Genomic DNA, 18,764 nt, shown 5'->3' on the forward strand with positions numbered 1-18,764 from the left:
CCTTCTGACAGACTGGGCAATCGCCAACCTCCAGGCATCTGCATTAGCTATAATTTCTGGCCGGAATGCTCTTCCTCATTTACCCACGTGGCTTACTCTCTTATCACCCTCAAGTCCTTGCTGACATGTTAATTTCCTAGTGAGACCTGCCCTGAGCTCCTTATTTAAAACTATACCCCCATTCAAGTCTTCTCTAATCCCATTACCCTGATTTTTTACATATATCTGGTCACCTTCTATATACTATGTTTTTAATTTATACTTCTTTTCTCTTCCTCCCAGGCATGCTCCCATCGTAAGCTCCTTGAGAGAGCAGATTTTTTTCCCCTCTTATGTTCACTGCTGTATTGCCGGTGCCTATAAAAGTGCCTGGCATATAATAGGTGCTCAATATTTATTGAAGGAATGAAGAATGGGTGAATGAATGCCATTCATTCTCCAGCTTGGCAACCTCATTCTGATCCCTTAAACATTTTACTGTGTGTTTTTAAAAATTATTATACAGGGGTTTCTCCAGTGAGTCACTATTCTCTGACATGGCATGCTGTTGTTTGACACCATGCCTCTGTTCGTGTTGTTCTCTCAGGCTGGGGAAGCCTCTCTACTCCCTACCTCCTTCCCAACTAATGCCTGCTCATCCTTTGGAACTCAACCTACATATCATCTCTTCTAGGAAACTTTCCATGAACATCCCCCAAAACTAGATTAAGTGCCCTCCTATGTACTTTCATCTTATTGCTTCTAATGACTTTTTATATGACTGTCTATCCCAGAGTTCATGAGCTTTATGAGACAAGGCCTGTGTATTGTTCACTGTTGACTCTGTAGTGCCTGGCACAGTGCCCGACACACAGCAAGTACTTGAATATTTGAATTATTGAATGCAAGACTCAGCCCAAAGTTGTTTTTATTTTGACCCTTTTGGGGATCTCTTCATCAACTAGTCTTCATTCTAGGTAGCATTCATTCCTTGCAAATGAAAGGCAATGGAGGTTGGAACAGGCAACAGGACTAGAGTGGGCTCTCAGGTGGGTTACCCTTAAAGATCTCAATAACAACAGGGAAAAGACAGGGAGATTCTATCATCTGGTTTTGACATCTGTCATATTAGCTGTGTGCTTCTGATAAATGTTCCTAAAGGAAGGCGCACCATGACACTCTAAAGGACCTTCCCTGCAGGTTGTGAGCATATACTGTATAGAAGTCATCAATGAATTTTGCCTGTGGGCCAAAAATGCATTAGATTCCTGGCCACTGTTTCTTATACTATCGTCATGTCCACGTTGATCCTCTGAACCCAACACACCATGGGACAATAGAATTCAAGCCTGACCTTCACCTTCAATGCACCTAAAACAAGGGCCTTTCTTCTCTGTTCAAGTCCCTTTATCCACATTCTACGGTGGGACTGGGAGGAGTCATGTGGAATGCGGACCCATCTGAAATAAAATGTGATTTAAGCTTCTATACCACGTAAGAAATACTTTTTAGGTCCTTTACTCTTTCTCTGACTATCATATACTACACTGAAAATGAGGAGGCACAAACAGGTGGCTCGTTGCTTAAAGGTACAAAGTATATTTGGAGAATGCCCTGCTTCACCTGCATGTTAATGGAAATGGCAATGAAAGCCTTTTTCAGGGGGATGCAGAGGTTCAGGAACCTATGAACTCCTTTTTCTTGTAATGGGTATTCTTGCATAAACCAGTGCCTTCTGCTGAGGTGAGTTGAGACCTGGGATAGATTTCCTGGTTGAGTGGCACAAGTCATTTGAGGACAGAGTTTGGAACATTTGTAGGAGTGGCACAGGACCCAGGATTGGCTCGACTGAAGGGAGTGTTGCTAGAGCAGATTATTTAGGCACTGGGGGGCATCAGAGAAGATCAGGCCTTCCTCAGTAGAAGGAGGCTGAGCCTCAGGGTCCTCTGTTGTCTTCTCTGTTGTAGCTCCCCACACATGATATTTGGTGACAGTTGGACTCTTCTCAACATTTTTTGTCCTGTCTTGGGTCACTGTCTCAGCCTTAGAAAGGAGAATAGATTCCTCATGCCTTCGATCTTTCATTTCAGGGTTCATCCAGTGCAGAAACAGCTTCATCTTGTTATCCAAGCCAACTTCTGGAGCTTCTGGAAGGATGATGCTCTTGTGAGTATGGACTCCTCTTACCAGACCCTGCAACTCTTATTCCTAGAAAGTGTGACCCTGCAAATTTTGACCCTGCAAATGTTGCCCTGTAAAACATGGCCCTGAACCATTTGACCCTGAAAACTTTGAATCTGAAAAAAATTTACCCCTTCAAATACTGTACTTGCAAAATTTCGGCCCAGCAATTAATGGCCCAGTAAATTGGCCCTTTAAGCTCTGGGCACTCCAGGTTTGGCATTCTCAGAAATCCTTGTTTGGATGAGGTTATTCAGCTTACTCTAACAGCTTTGCAAATTATTCTTATCTGGTCTTTTGCCCCAAGTAATCCTGGAGGATGCTCTTGGAACTCAAGGTTAGGGAGAAGCTGGTGAAGGAGCAATAGCCAGTACTGAGAGGATGGAAATGGGACTCCGCAGATCCAGACAGATCCTTGCTAGTCCCTGCTCAAGGCAACCATCTTAGCTAGACTAAAGTTTTACATGAGAAAGATCCTGGAGATATATTTGGCAAATTGTGAGCTCTGGAGTTCTGCTTAGATGTGCCCCGTTCGCCCCTGAATCTCGGCAGAAAGGGTGCTCTCTCTGGCTGGGGAGAGCTCCAATGCTGTCCAGATACCCCCTTCTCTGTGATTCCCAGCTGCTTTGAACATCATTGAATGTCACTGGGTTGTCTGTTTTCTCTGCCAAAGTAGGGACTTGTCCTTACTTTTGCAGAGACCTGGTCTAAGAGGTTCAGGGCCCTCCAGGCTGGGTTGTTGACTCCAGCCTCCAGCTGAACAGAAAGTACCTGGGCCTCTGTCATGCCTCCACTGGGTGTGAGATCCCAGAATCCCAGTAGGCATGGGGTACTGCTCAGGAACTTGATCACCTGTAGCTCTGCTGCACTGTCTTTGGTTCAACTGCAAGCTGTTCTTTCAGGCCAACCCATTCTGGATCTGGGGCACATGGGATGCCTGGTGGGATATGGAGTTTCTGGAGCAATGTTTTCCCTTGGTTTAGCAACCTTTAGACTCCTAAAGGATCCCTGAGTGGAGATTTTTTGGGATGGTCAAAATTTGTTCCCTGAATTCCCTTGTCTTTATGGGACTTCCCAAATGTATCTTGAGGAATTTATTTTTCAGGTAAAAATTTAGTTTGGCCAAGATGGGTGCCTTGAGTGATTAGGGCCTGTGAGGATCTGTCTGCCTCTCTAGCAGTACCATCTCCATCAGCTTGTATTTTAGCCCAGAACACTTGTACATTATCTACACAAGCCTCATTGGTGTTTTGAAAGCATGGCCCAGGACTTACACATTGCTGTTTGGATGAGACTGAGTCAGAGGCTCTGATGGGCTCAATCTGTGATTGTGGATTCATGAGTGAGTGCCTGGGCCACAGCCCTGGAAAGAGCCACATAATAGAGAGCAGGCAGCCCTGACAGAAAGGCCAAAACTTGTCTCAAGTTTCTCAGTGGCTTCCTGGTACAGGGTCTGAGCAGCTCAGGATCATCAGTAACAGCATCTGGTAAGGCCTGTTGCTGCTGGTCAAGGGCTGTCAATATTCAGAGTGTCCCTTCCTGATCTGTGTAGGGGCTGATATGTGTCACTTCCAGGTCCAGGTGTTTGCTTTTCAGAGGACAGGGGCACCAAGTTGCTGCCCAGGCCCTTGGAATACTGCAAGGTGTATTCCAGTGACTTGTAGTCCCAACAATGGCAGATGTGGGCAGGGACAATGCCCTAGCAGATCTTCCCATATTTGTAATCTATGTGGCTCTGCAACATGACCTTGGCCTGAGGAAACAATTGCAGACTGGCCCTCCTGCTACAGTGGATTAGAGCAGGCCACTATTCCCACTGCCCTCTGGTGCTGCATGTTGGGAAGACCCACATAGGTCAGGGTTGTGCTGCTCCAGGGCAGGGATTATTGGTCATCAGGTCACAGGAGGAACTGGATAGACTGCTGGATCTTTTGAATCAGGTCCCAGCAATGGCAAATCAACCCTCTGTTTCAGTTGCTCCTGGAGGTAGAATTCCAGCAGCCTCTCGGCATGGTCTAGGAGAATGCTACCTCCCTCTTGAGGACTAAAATGGACTTCACCAATCAAAGAGGGTCCTGGATCTAGTGGGAAAGGCTGCAACATGTCTCAGGGCTTACATTATATGATTTCCTGGATCTACAGAGATTTCTGGACAACAGCTGGCAAACTCCACTGAAGCTGGAGCTGCCTCTACAGCAGGTGCCACTCCAAGGCTTTCACTTAGCCTAAGTCAGATACAGGACATTGATCTGGGTTTGTCCATGGTCAGATGGAGAATGTGGGGGAAAAGATGGGGAAGGACGGGGGATTTTAATTAGTACGGAGGTGAAGGAGAAATCATTGAAGAGAAAAGGCCAAGGGCTCCCCTGTTTTGGAGATCTCTAAAGTCAGACCAGGGATCTCTAAAGGCAGACAGTAATATGCAGAAAAGAGAAACCACAGTAAGGTAGCTACAGGTGTGGTACACTGAGGCCTCAGTGCATCCCCCAGGCAATGGACAGAGGCCACTTAGAAGCTGAAAGAGGGGAGAGGGTGGAGCTAGAGCCATGGGGGTTGGGATTTGTTCACAGTAATTTTTCTGCTCTGAGTCCATGGTGGATCCTTCAAAAACCCTGAAAGTTTAGGTGGACCAGCTAACCTTCCATGAAACCCAGAGTCAAGGAGATGGAAGCTCATCTGTTCAACAGAAGCCTTAGAGATAGCGTTCAGGGTGAAAGAAATGGCTGTCTGTTTTCTATCCTTTGGAAAATTAGAAGTGGTGTGGTATAAGCTGCCACAGGAACTCTTCCACAGATCTTGGGAGACCTCAAATGTGGGAATATGTGAAACAATATCCTTTTCTTTTTTTCTTTTTTCTTTTTTCTTTTTTTTTTTTTTTGAGGCGGAATCTCGCTCTGTCACCCAGGCTGGAGTGTAGTGGCACGATCTCGACTCACTGCAAGCTCTGCCTCCCGGGTTCACGCCATTCTCCTGCCTCAGCCTCCCGAGTAGCTGTGACTACAGGCGCCCACCTCCACGCCCGGCTAATTTCTTTTTGTATATTTAGTAGAGATGGGGTTTCACTGTGTTAGCGAGAATGGTCTCAATCTCCTGACCTCGTGATCTGCCCACCTCGGCCACCCAAAGTGCTGGCATTACAGGCATGAGCCACCGTGCCCGGCCAACGATATCCTTGTACTTGGAGATTCCTCAGGACTTTTTGGACATTGCAATAGCAGTTGAAAGGAATGTAGGGTCATAGGGTGTTGTTTTAGGTTTGGGAGCTCTGGGTTCAGGGAAAGAAAGGGAATCTAGTATTCAAGGGCTGCTGACCTTGGTTCTCCAGGACAAATTTGGAGTTGTTTTTCTTCCTCTCCTGCTGGCTCAGAGGAATTCCAGGCTTCTCAAAGTTTGAAGACAGAGATCCCATGACCTGGGACACAACTGGGACTTGCGATCTCTGTCCTCGCTGAAAGTGATCAGCCCAGGAATCTTGGACGCTGTCTGCACCAGCTGACTGGGCAGCTGACTGGGTTAAAGATTTCTGATCCATTAATTGTGACAGTGTTGGAGTTACAGATGCCAGTGAAAGCTCTTTGGATTTCTGGGAACCCGGATCCTGACTATGCTCAAAAGACACATTAGACGTAGACAAAGCCTCTAGGCCAGAGGAGCCCTGTGATGGCCCCTGTGAAGTCAGGGAGATCTGGTTGTTCTCACCCGCCAGCAATTGCTGAATCTCCAGAGCCATAACATTGCAAATTTGGCAGCAGGGATCTGCACACAGAATTCGCCGCACACTTCCTTCCTGAGGAAGCCAGCCCTGGCTGGGAAGAGAAACATGACAAACATTAATGATGGAGTGACCTCTGCCTTCTTGGAAAAGTGTGGGCCGGGGTTGGCATTGTCCTTTCCCAGTCCTGAAAATCCTGGGGCCTACACTCTCTTGTTGTCTACCTCTCTGCTTTTCTTTCTAAGAAAATGCCATTTGGAGGCCGGACACAGTGGCTTACGCCTGTAATCCTAGCACTTTGAGAGGCTGAGGTGGGTGGATCACCTGAGGTCAGGAGTTCAAGATCAGCCTGGTCAGCATGGTGAAACCCCATCTCTACTAAAAATACAAAAATTAGCGAGGCATGGTGGCACTACTACTACTAGTAGCAGGTGGCTCCCTGCTACTCGGGAGGCAGAGGTAGGAGAATCGCTTGAACCCAGGAGACAGAGCTTGCAGTGAGCTGAGATTGTGCCATTGTACTCCAGCCTGGGCAACAAGAGTGAAACTCTGTCTCAGAAAAAAGAAAAAAGAAAATAAAAAGAAAAAGCCATTTGGCAAGGTGGGCTGGGCTGACAGTCTGGAGCTTGTTGGGCAAGGCTTCAGACAACCATGGAATGGCATGGCCCTCAGAGAAGGCTGGGAGCTGCGGTCAGTTCTCTGTTGACCGTGTTGAAAAGCTGAACTGGGAGAATGGAGCCAGGTGGTTAGCTGATGGGGCATCACCAGTTAGAACATGGATCAGTCTCATTTGAGGCTAAGAAACCCAAAGCCTGGTATTTGGGCTTGAAGTTCATGTAGAACCTCTGCGTTCTGAGGGCTATTTGGTATCCCTGCTGATATACCCAACATCTTTTGGGACTCAATCCTGTTCTCTAGAAATCTTAAGAAATGGTTAAGATGATAGGCTGCCATCTGAGGGCTATCTCCCTACTGACAGAGCCAGTGGAGGTAATGTCAGCAGAGTCCAGTTAGACTCAGAGGAGTGAGAATAAAGAATAAGACAGGGATGACTTCTTTATGCAAAATCCATTCCTCTTGACTGAATAGCTTGTCTCGTGGCTGAATGCAACCCCGTGTAGAGTCTTTTATGAATTATACACTAGTACCAGCCTGAATTCTAGAACTACTGTGACCCTAGCCCAAAGCAGAATTGGGTGACCTTTCCTCCTGAGCTGTCTGGCCCAGCCCCCATGACCTGGCAACTCTTATCAACTAGCGAACCAGCCTCTACTGTGTATGTCTCCTTCCCATCCATTATCCCTCTTCTCATCTCTACCCCAAGCCAAGCTGAGAAATGATCACAAACCAGACTAGCAGCTGGGAGACTGCAAAGAACAAGAGATTACCTTTTCATGAGAAAGAGCAGCTTCCCCAACTTCTTGGCTTCTTCCTGGGAAGTTCTCCTAGCTGAGGAAACAGAAGATAGTGTTATGTGGAACTGGAGAGGATTCAGGAACATCCTATAAGAAGCTGAAGGCCTTTTAATGAGAGGATACTGAAAACTCCAAGAGTCAGAACACTAAGTCACATCTGTGTACAACTTAACCATTTACAATGTGTTGTTCTGTACCTCATCTCATTTGTTCTTCACCATCACACTGGGAGTGAGGAAGGATCATCACATGCCCATTTTATGGAGAACAAGACTGAGAGTTGAAGTGAGTTCCACAGGTTTGTAAAACTAGTAAATGACAGAGTTGAGGACTTATGCCCTACTTCTTCATTCTTTATTCTCAGGAGGATAAGATAGAGAATTTTTTTAATGTCCCTAGGCTCTGATTTTCCACCCAAGAAAGTCTTCCATGAGAAATTGTCCCTGAGGGGGTACTAGAGTCTGCAGTGGTTAGAGCACCTGGCTCTTAGCACCAGGGGTCATACAGGGTCAGGATCCATGGGAACCTCACCCACAGTAGAAGCGAATCAGAGGAGAGACTGGGACTTTACCTCTTGATGTTCTATCTCCAGACTTTTGTTGGACTCTTCGGTGACACTTAAAGACAAAAACATTAGAATGTAAAGCTGCTACACCACTTTTTCCCATATCTAAAATGAAACAAAACTCATAAACATTTCCCAGTCTTTTTCTGTGTTCCAATTTTATATACTCTTCTTTCCTTTCTGTATTCTTTTTCACCCCAAGAGTTTCCTTGTTTGCTTATTTCCGACTCCCTTTCAGGCTCTTCCATACTCCATGCCTCCTGCCCTCATTCCTTTCATAAGTTCTGTGGGGACTTTAGGATGAGATGGGAGGAAAAGTGGAACAGATTAAAGGAAGGGTGGGTCTAGAAGCCAAAGGAGTTCAGCCGTCAAATGGCCCTAAATAGCCGCCAACCAGAATAATCACCCGAATTGGGAGCTCTTCTGGTGTCCAGTGAGGAAATCCCCTTAAAAAAGCAAGGGCTAACAGTAACAAGAGAAAGCTGGGGGATAAAATCTTGTTTGAGGCACATCAATTTAGCCATGGTCATAGTGTTTCCCTACCCGGCAACAGCTCCTGTTAGGTCCCAACCTTAATTTTTGGTGGCTCTTTTTCACTTGCCAAATAATTAATGCAATAATGCAGATGGATCCATAGGTGTATAAGGGATATCCAACATCCCACAAAACAAAGGTAGGGCTCAACATGATCTAAACCTCACTAGCCATCCTTCTCCCTAGTCTTTCACTGTCTTGGAACCTAATACCTCCAGATTCTACACCTCATCATTTCTGCCTCACAGAAGAGGGATCCAAACCATCAGACCGCATCACAAAGCCCTCCTGTTCCACAAGGCAGGGATAGCATCACAGACCTTTATCTGTTTTTAGAGAGGCTTACTGTGGTGATTCAATGTTCAGATGAGGGTGTCTGGTGCTCTGTATGGGCTACAGAGCCTGAGGCAAAAGATACCAAGGTCATGGGCAGCATGTACCTTTTCATGTTCACTCTACTCTCTATACCCTTATGGCTCAGCTCTCTCCTTTACTACAATGGCCTGACACCTATCCCTATAAAACCGAGTCTATACACACTACATGCCCTATAAGAGAGACAGTGGATAGATCAGAGGAACTCCATGAACTACATCGTCTGTACTGGGAAGATAACAACAACAACAACAACAAATACAGAGGATAGGGCAGGCATCATATTGTTAAATCTTGGAAACCAATTTTTAATGTCACCAGCAATGATATATAGTCAGTACAGAGAGGCCCGGAAAGAGGGCAGTGTATGACGTGTCAAGGAAAGGACAAAGCTGTTGTTCTTTTAAATAACTTTCTGAGAGTTAAAGAAGGACTCCTCCAAATCTGTGTGGTCCAGCCTGAGATGGGTGAGCAGAGATTGTAAGCACTATCTTTCAAGGAGGCAAACGAATGATGCTCACTTCTGGAGCTCTGTACAAGGCTTGATTTTCCAGAATTGCCTCTACAGATTTTATAGCATCTAGCCTATTCATGGAGGTGAGTTATTGGCAAAACTTTCGATTAAGGTCAACAAACTTGTGGCTCTTTGGTTGAATCCACTATGGTCGGAATGTTTGCCTGAAAGAGTGTTTTATGAAAATCTGAATTTGAATAACTTTAGGCAGAGCAGGATTTTCCCTCATTCAACCCTAGGATCTACCTCTCCTGTGCCCACTGATTCTCACATTAATGTTAACTTCATGACCCCGATCGATATTATGGCATGTCCCGAACACCCTAGGATTTCTGAGTTTCCTTGAGAAGTTCTTGCCCTGATAAGAGTGGCTGGTCTTAGGCTCAAAATCTCTGAAAAGGGGCTGGGTACAGTGGCTCATGCCTGTAATCCCAGCACTTTGGGAAGCTGAGGCAGGTGGATAACCGGAGGTCAGGAGTTCAAGACCAGCCTGGCCAACATGGTGAAACCCTGTCTCTACTAAAAATACAAAAAATTAGCCAGGCATAGTGGTGGGTGCGTGTAATCCCAGCTACTCGGGAGGCTGAAGCAGGAGAATCACTTGAACCCAGAAGGCACAAATTGCAGTGAGCCGAGATCACACCACTGCACTCCAACCTGGGTGACAGAATGAGACTCTGCCTCAAAAACAAACAAACAAAATCTCTGAAAAAGGTATTTGATCCTTCCTCCAGCATTCGTTCCTCTACCAGACAGGAATAGTGAGCGCTCAGTACATGCTTAACCCTAAGTTGGGCAGTGTCAAGAGTACAAAGACATTTGGGTTGTGTTACATACCTGCTTTCAAGATTCTTAAATATCTAGTTTCAAAGACAAGGCATTCACAAGAAGCAAAAGCCAATCTTTTGCCGGGGAAGGGGCTGGAGAAGGGGGAAATCAAGTGTTATTGTTTAATGGGTACAGAAGTTTCTGTTTGGGGTGATGAATACAACCATCTTATTCATAAGCGAATGCCCTTAATGGCACTGAATTGTACACTTAAAAATAACTAAAATGGTAAATTTTATGTTAAGCATATCTTACCATAACTTAAAAACAACCAAAAAATTCATTAGCACAAGGGTTTCTTTTTGAACTAGCTATAAGGAAAAATATTCTGAAAATGATTTGACAAACAAATGGATTAGTGAACATTTTTCTCTCTTTTTTTATTTCCACAGGTTATTAGGGAACAGGTGGTGTTTGGTTACATGAGTAAGTTCTTTAGTGATTTGTGAGATTTTGGTGCACCCATCACCTAAGCAGTGTACAATGTACCCTATTTGTAGTCTTTTATCCCTCACCCTCTCCCACTCCTCCTCCCAAGTCCCCAAAGTTCACTGTATCATTCTTATGCCTTTACGTCCTCATAGCTCCAACATATCAGTGAGAATATATGATGTTTAGTTTTCCATTTCTGAATTACCTCACTTAAAATAATAGTCTCCAATCTCATCCAGGTCGCTGTAAATGCCATTAATTCATTCCTTTTTATGGCTGAGTAGTATTCCATCTCATATATATATACACCACAGTTTCTTTATCCACTCATTGACTGATAGGCATTTGGGTTGGTTCCACATTTTTGCAATTGCAAATTGTGCTGCTATAAACATGCGTGTGCAAGTATCTTTTTCGAATGACTTATTTTCCTCTGAGTAGATACCCAGTGGTGGGATTGCTGGATCAAATGGTAGTTCTACTTTTAGTTCTTTAAGGAATATTCACACTGTTTTCCATAGTGGCTGTCCTAGTTTGCACTCCCACCAGCAGTGCAAAAGTGTTCCCTGATTACCACATCCATGCCGACATCTGCTGTTTTTTGATTTTTTGATTATGGCCATTCTTGCAGGAGTAAGGTGGTATCACATTGCAGTTTTGATTTGCATTACTGAACATTTTTCTTAAATGTCCTTCTTATACCTACAAAAGGAAAATAGATCTTCATATTAAGGATAATTTAAGAAGAGCCCTGCCTGAAAATTGGGCAAATTTGAGCTATTTCAACATCTGCCCTGAACTTGCAAATTCCATAATGCAGGAATGAGAAGACTTTTTCAACCAAAGAGCACTGAATGAAAGGTTAACAAAAATCAATTAAAAGGCAGTTTGAGTCAGCTTTTTAGTAGCAGGTTATCAACATACCTGCAAAGTAGCCTGGATCCTTCATTACTTTTATTACTCCTACTTAACCAGCTGCTGCCACCCTCTATGCGGCTGTAACAGTTTTATCACCCATTAGCCTGACCTCTTGCCCCTGGCAGAATCACCACATTCTGCAAATCCTGCACCTGCTCCTGCCGGTGCACTACTTACCTCACAGATAACCCGCAGCCTCTGCCCTCTGACCAAGACATTAAAACCGTCTACTGAACACTCCGCTCCAGCAATTCTCCTGGCCCTTGCTCCTCTGTCTCAGAGCTGAGGAATTAGAGCCAAGGGCTGAGCCAAAAATGGTCTCATGCCTTTTTGCAGATTAGGCCTTTAGCATAGGTTTATTTACTGGTTTGGGGCTCATCGACAAAGGTGCTTGTGCGGACAGGACAGTGGGATCAGTGTCTTCCTAAACAAGGGCACATTCATGTAATGAACACAGCTAAGCCTGGCATTTCTCACGATGTGGGCATGGATCATCACATTTGCCCTTCCTGCCTTGTGGTTGAGAGCGAATAGCAAACAAGGGAGATGAAGTACATGAAAAGCCTCTGTGGATGCTGGAGGGCTGCACAACTATCAAGGATTCTTCTTCATTTGTTTCTAGAAAACTTGCTTTAAGCCAGACCCTGCTTTCATTATAATGCTGCAGAGCCACAATGATTGCAATAGAATTTCTTCAAGGAACTGTTCATGGCTACCAGTTCATACGTACCATGGGTCCTATCGCCTTGTAAAGAAAAATGTGACTGACATGCCACTGATGTGAGACTTGTCCCTCCACACAAACCTTACGAAAGAGCTTTGCTGTGTCTCATACTCAGAAAATACTAGTGAACATCTCAAATATACCAAGGTGCCACGGACAGAGATGCATAGTTGCTGCGACTCAGTGGCAACGCTTTTATGGATGAGTACCTTTGTTAATGCCCAAGAGCTAGAATTTCCAGGGAGTTGGGCAGGAAGCCCCAGAGCAGTGTCAGGCAGCAGAACCACCAGCGCTCACACAGCGGATTACTACTCAATGCGGAAGTGTGGGGAGTAACGGTAGATGGCAGCCAGAGACACTAGAGGGCAGCACATGCCCACCCAATACGCCTAGTCCTGTGCCATCTCTACCCTGACAGGACCTTTCAAAGGTTTTCTTCTCCAGCGGGCTCTCAATCCCAGCCTTACATCAGAATCACTCGGGAGCTTGTTAAAAATATAGATTTCCTGGTTTCACTCCAGACTAATGAATCGGAATCTCTATGTGCAGGGTCCAGCAACCTGTATATTAAATAAGTATCAAAAATAACCCTTAAGCAAGAAGGCACTGAGCTATGGATTTGTATTTAAGACTCTGAAGAAACTATATCCCTCCCCTCACACTCAAAATTTGATTGAATTTCAGAGGCATTGACTCCACTTATGGACACCATGGGGAACTCAAGGAGCCTGGTTAAGAAATTTGAATACAATTTATGCCAAGCAAAACACCATCACTCGGAGGTGGGAGCCTCAGCAAGGCCAGGGTCCTTCATGTTTTAAAAAGTCATAGGAACTTTTCTTTTTAATATTTTTTATATTAATAAGAATATAAAAAAAGAGAAAAAAGAGAGCAGACCAATGACCAACATTGAGAATGAGAGAGGTGACTCACCAAAATTCCAAAGATATTTAAAAGACAATCAATTAATGTGAAGGCCAAGCACAGTGGCTCATGCCTGTAATCCCAGCACTTTGGGAGGCTAAGGTGGGTGGATCACTTGAGTTCAAGAGTTTGAGACCAGCCTGGGCAACATGGCAAAACTCCATCTCTACAAAAACTACAAATATTGGCTGGGCATGGTGGTGTGCACCTGTAGTCTCAGCTACTCAGGAGGCTGAGGTGGGAGGATCACTTTTTGCCTGAGAGGTGGAGGTTGCAGCAAGCTGAGATCTCACCACTGCACTTCAGTCTAGGTGACAGAGTAAGACCCTGTCTCAATAATGATAATAATGTGAAAATTTTAATGTCTATAAATTGACAACAAAAAATTGACATCTTTAATGTCTATAAATTGACAACTGCTATGGTTTGAATGTGTTCCTTCCAAACTTTATGTGTTGGGAACTTAATCTCCAGTGTAACAGTGTTGGGACGTGGGGACTTTTGGGAAGTGTTTTAGGTCATGAGAACAGAGTGGATTGATGCCACTATAAAAAGGGTTTGCAGGAGTGGGTTCTCTCTCTTCTGCTTTTCTGCCCTTCTTCCACGTGAGGACACTGCAAGGAAGCCCTCATCAAGTGCTGGTACCTTCCCACCCTCCAGAACTGTGAGAGAATAAATTCTGCCTTTATAAATTACCCAATCTGTGGTATTCTGTAATAACAGCACAAAATGGACTAAGACTGGACAAATTACTTGAAAGACACAAACTATCAAAACTTACTCAAGAAGAAATAGATAACTTGAATGGCCTTATATTCGTTTAGAGAAATTGCATTTGTAGTTTAAATCTTGTCTCAAAAAAATTCTTGTCAAGGAAACTCTATTTATTTATGTCCATATTTCTTCACTAGTGAATTCTAACAAATATTTGAGGAAGAAATAATACCAATTCTACATAAATTCTTTCAAAAATTTTAAAAGAAGAGAATACTTCTCAATTCACTGTTTGAGGCCAGGATTGCCTTGATACCAAATCCAAAGACATTACAAGAATTGAAAACTAGAGACCAACATTTTTCATGAACATGAATGCAAAAGTTCTTAACATTTTAGCAAATCAAATTCAGCAACATATAATTGGTAGGAAATACAGAGGGCAAACAAACATGATAGACCACAGGGATGCGATTGGCAGAATCAGGACTATGGACAAAGGATCTAGTTTCTTCCACAAAAAAATTATAAGGAGAAAAGTTAAAGCAATGGAGCAGAATCTACGTATTAAAAGAACATTAAGAGACATTTCAACTACTTGAAGTTTGTGGGCTGTGTTTGTATTCTGATTCCAACAAACAAATTATAGAAAATAAAAACAGGGGGTCAGGCGTGGTGACTGGCCAGGTGTGGTGGCTCATGCCTATAATCCCAGCACTTTGGGAGGCTGAGGTGGATAGATCACATGATGTCAGGAGTTTGAGAAAATAAAAATAAATTTATAAGCCAATCAAGGGAATTTAAGCACTGATAGGGTATTTGATGATATGAGGAAACTATTATGAACTTTCTAGGTTTAATAATGGTAGCTCTGTCATTTTAAAAGCTTGTATATGTTTAGATGCATTCTGAAATATTTAATGGTATAACTCTCTGATATCTGGAATTTATTTCAAAATGAGGAGGTAAATAATGTGGGGGTATAGAAGAAACAAGATTGTTAAAAAATATTAATTTGAAGTTGGGTGACAGGTGCGTGGAGGTATGTTATTTGAAATTTTCCCTAGTAAAAAGATAATTAAAAACAGAATCTTCCAAAAAGTGTTTTAAAATACTTTACTAATAAAGTAAAAACTCAGAAGACAGAGTCATGTATAAATAAATAAACATGTAGAAATGCTTTTGATTTAATAATATACACATGAAGATCTTATAATCAAAATGATTAAATTTTATTTATACCTTGAAAATATGTTACTATGATTGCAAAAATGAATTTATATTCTTATTCTTATATAAAATGTATTATCTTGTTAAATATTACTGATAGTTACTACTCAACCAAACAGAATAATTACATTTCCATCTGCCTCAATAATGCATCTAAAAGAAACTCCTATAAAAATGAAATTTTAGACTGGGCATGATGGTTCATGCTGTAATCCCAACACTTTGGGAGGCTGAGGCAGGAGGACAACTTGAGCCCAGGAGTTCAAGACCAGCCTGGGCAACATAGTGGGACCCCATCTCTACAAAAAATTATAAAATTAGCCAGACGTGGTGGCATGCATCTGTAGTCCCAGCTACGCAACTCAGGAGGCTGAGGTGGGAAGATCTTTTGAGCCTGGGAGGTCAGGGCTTCAGTGAACCATGATCACACCATTGCATTCCAGCCTGGACAACAGAGTAAGACCCTGTCTCAAAAAAATAAAAACAAATAAATGAAATGAAATTTTAGTCATGATTTCAAAAACATGTTCAGTAGCTGCATCTTTTTCACCATTTGAAATGTTTCTAAATGTTCTGAAATTTAATTCCTGTCTATGACAGATTTCAATTAAGAAATAGAAATGAGCTTTCTTGCAGAGGGGAGGTAGTTAATAGGGTGTCAGCAACTCTCTGTGGATGATATTATGAAAAGTCCTCATATGATAGGTGAGTTTGGCCATCTCTGGCGATGAGCTGACCTAGACAATGAACTATAAATGAAGGTCAAAGAATTCAGGGACACAGGGAAGAAAGGGGAATTAACCCTAACTGAGCAGCATTACCCAGTGCCGGCCTGTACACGCATCACCTCATTCAGTGCTTACCACCGGCCAGACCCAGGTATTTTATCTCACGTTATACAAGAGGAAACTGAATCACCAAGAAGTAAAGTAACTAGCCCATCACAGCAACTTAGAGATGATAAAAAGGTTGATTCTAAACTCCACTAAGGGCCTTGCCACCTCCATTTCATTCAAGTTAAGAGGGTATAAGTATTCAGAATGATTATAAATAAGCTGTTTGAAATTGCAGACTATTCACATATCCATTAGTTTTTTAAAAGAAGGACAGTAATAAAAGAAATTTTAAAATAGGAGCCCGAGCAGCCAAGGCAGGAGGACACTTGAGGCTAGGAGTTAAAGACCAGCCTGGGCAATACAGCAAGACCCCATCTCTACAAAAAAATAAAAAATTACCTGGGCATGGTGGCATGCTCCTGTAGCCCTAGCTACTCAGGAGGCTGAGGCAGGAGAATCACTTGAGCCCAAGAGGTTGAAGCTGCAGCAAGCTGTGATTGTGCCACTGCATTCCAGCCCAAGCTACAGAGCTAAATCCTATTTCAAAAATGAAATGAAATGAAATAAAGTAAATTTTTAAAAAACAGGAGCCAAAGAGCAAGGCTGGATCCAAAGGTCTTCCAGTATCATCCAGGTATACACCTAGTTCCTGTCATCAGTTGTGTCCCCCAACTGCAGGAAACGCACCAGGCTGTCACAGCCCAGTGACACTAGCACCTGAGATTGTTCCACTCACAGCCCTTTTGGCAGTAAAGCCATTTTCACAATACTGATTCTACTCATTCATGAGATTTATGTGTTTCTATTTGTTTGTGTCATCTATGATTTCTTTCAGCAGTGTTCTGTTGTAGCAGGACGAGCCACAGACAAAACTCCTCAGACACCAAGTTAAAGAAGGAAGGGGTTTATTCGGCCGGGGGCATCGGCAAGACTCCTGTCTCAAGAGCCGAGCTCCCCAAGTGGGCAATTCCTGTCTCTTTTAAGGGTTCACAACTCTAAGGGGGTGCGTGTGAGAGGGTCATGATTGATTGAGCAAGCAGGGGGTACGTGACTGGAGGCTGCATGCACCAGTAATTAGATCGGAACAAAACAAGATAGGGATTTTCACAGTGCATTTCTATACAATGTCTCTAATCTATAGATAACATAACCAATTAGGTCAGGGGTCAATCTTTAACTACCATTCTCAGGGTGTGGCACCAGACTGTCTGCCTGTGGATTTCATTTCTGCCTTTTAGTTTTTACTTCTTCTTTCTTTGGAGGCAGAAATTGGGCATAAGACAATATGAGGGGTGGTCTCCTCCATTACTGTAATTTTCCTTGTAGAGGCCTTTTGACTCCTTGGTTAGGTATATTCCTAAGTATTTTATTTTTATTTTTTTGCAGCTATTGTAAGAGGGGTTGAGTTCTTGATTTCATTCTCTGCTTGGTCACTTTTGGTGTATAGAAGAGCTACTGATTTGTGTACATTAATCTTGTATCCAGAAGCTATGCTGAATTCTTTTATAAATTCTAGGAGCTTTCTGGAGGAGTCTTTAGGGTTTTTAAGGTAGACGATCATATCATCAGCAAACAGTGAAGGGTTTTCAAGGTAGACGACCATATTGTCAGCAGACAATGACAGTTTGACTTCCTCTTCACCAATTTGGATGCCCTTTATTTCTTTCTCTTGTCTGATTGCTCTGGCTAGGACTTCCAGTACTATGTTGAAGAGGAGTGGTGAGAGTGGGCATCCTTGTCTTGTTCCAGTTCTCAGAGGGAATGCTTTCAACCTTTCCCCATTCAGTATTATTTTGGCTGTGGGTTTGTCATGGATGGCTTTTATTACATTAAGGTAAGTCCCTTGTATGCCAATTTTGCTGAGAGTTTTCATCATAAAGGGATGCTGGATTTTGTCGAATGCTTTTTCTGCATCTATTGAAATGATCATGTGATTTTTGTTTTTAATTCTGTTTATGTGGTGCATCACATTTATTGACTTGCATATATTAAACCATCCCTGCATCCCTGGTATGAAACTCACTTGAGCATGGTGGATTATCTTTTTGATATGTTGTTGGATTCGGTTAGCTAGTATTTTGCTAAGGATTTTAGCATCTATATTCATCAAGGATATCGGTCTGTAGTTTTCTTTTTTGGTTATATCCTTTCCTGGTTTTGGTCTTAGAGTGATGCCGGCTTCATAGAATCAATTAGGAGAGGGTTCCTTCTTTCTCTGTCTTATGGAATAGGGTCAAAAGGATTGGTACCAATTCTTTGAATGTCTGGTAGAATTCAGCTGTGAATCCGTCTGGTCCTGGACTTTTTTTTGTTGGTAATTTTTAAATTACCATTTCAATCTCACTGCTTGTTAGTGGCCTGTTTAGGGTATCTAATTCTTCCTGATTTAAGCTAGGAGGGTTGTATTTTTCCAGGAATTTATCCATCTCTTTTAGGTTTTCTAGTTTATGCACTCACAGGCCTGACTGGATTAGAGTCATCAGACACTTCTGAGTAGCCTAGAACTTGCAATGTAAATAGACCTAGAAGGAGAAAATGCCCTGACTAGCAGGTGGGAGTAGGCCAGGTTCCTTGGAGTTACATTTCTCACTATAAATTAGTAAATTAGCATTCTGATTTATGCTTCAGTCTCTTTTTAGTTTAATTACAGTGGATCCATCCCAAAGAAACCACTTGGCTCAGAGAACCTTGACAAAATGGAGCCTTTCTGTCTATAAAGCTGAATGCTGGCTCCTGATTCTCTCTGATCCCCCTCATTAGTCTCCACCCTCCTGACCAGCTGCAGAGGCAGGGAAGGCAATCCTAAACACCAGACTGCAGTCATGACTTTCACGCGCGTCCATGTGAAGGGACCACCAATCAGACCTTGTGTGAGCAATAAAG

The 18,764-nt window shown here is 43.2% G+C and overlaps 1 protein-coding gene across 2 annotated transcripts; it reads right to left on the minus strand.

Annotated features, from left to right (window-relative positions):
- Window positions 1–1,558: 1,558 nt before the first annotated feature.
- On the minus strand, window positions 1,559–8,643 carry SPATA31F3 (SPATA31 subfamily F member 3). 2 transcript variants are annotated; one of them, XM_007968886.3, is made up of 5 exons: window positions 8,396–8,643; window positions 7,859–7,904; window positions 7,261–7,321; window positions 5,860–5,966; window positions 1,559–2,126 (listed from the first exon to the last, which is right to left on the minus strand). In XM_007968886.3, exons 1-5 carry the CDS (start codon window positions 8,537–8,539, stop codon window positions 1,843–1,845), a joined length of 642 nt encoding a protein of 213 aa, XP_007967077.1. In that variant the 5' UTR covers window positions 8,540–8,643; the 3' UTR covers window positions 1,559–1,842. The 2 variants fall into 2 exon arrangements, with proteins under 2 accessions (XP_007967077.1, XP_007967076.1); XM_007968885.3 differs by having other exon boundaries at window positions 5,473–5,966.
- Between the last annotated feature and the right edge of the window lie 10,121 nt (window positions 8,644–18,764).

This window comes from Chlorocebus sabaeus, chromosome 12 (assembly GCF_047675955.1).
Source record: "Chlorocebus sabaeus isolate Y175 chromosome 12, mChlSab1.0.hap1, whole genome shotgun sequence".
NCBI lineage: Eukaryota > Metazoa > Chordata > Mammalia > Primates > Cercopithecidae > Chlorocebus > Chlorocebus sabaeus.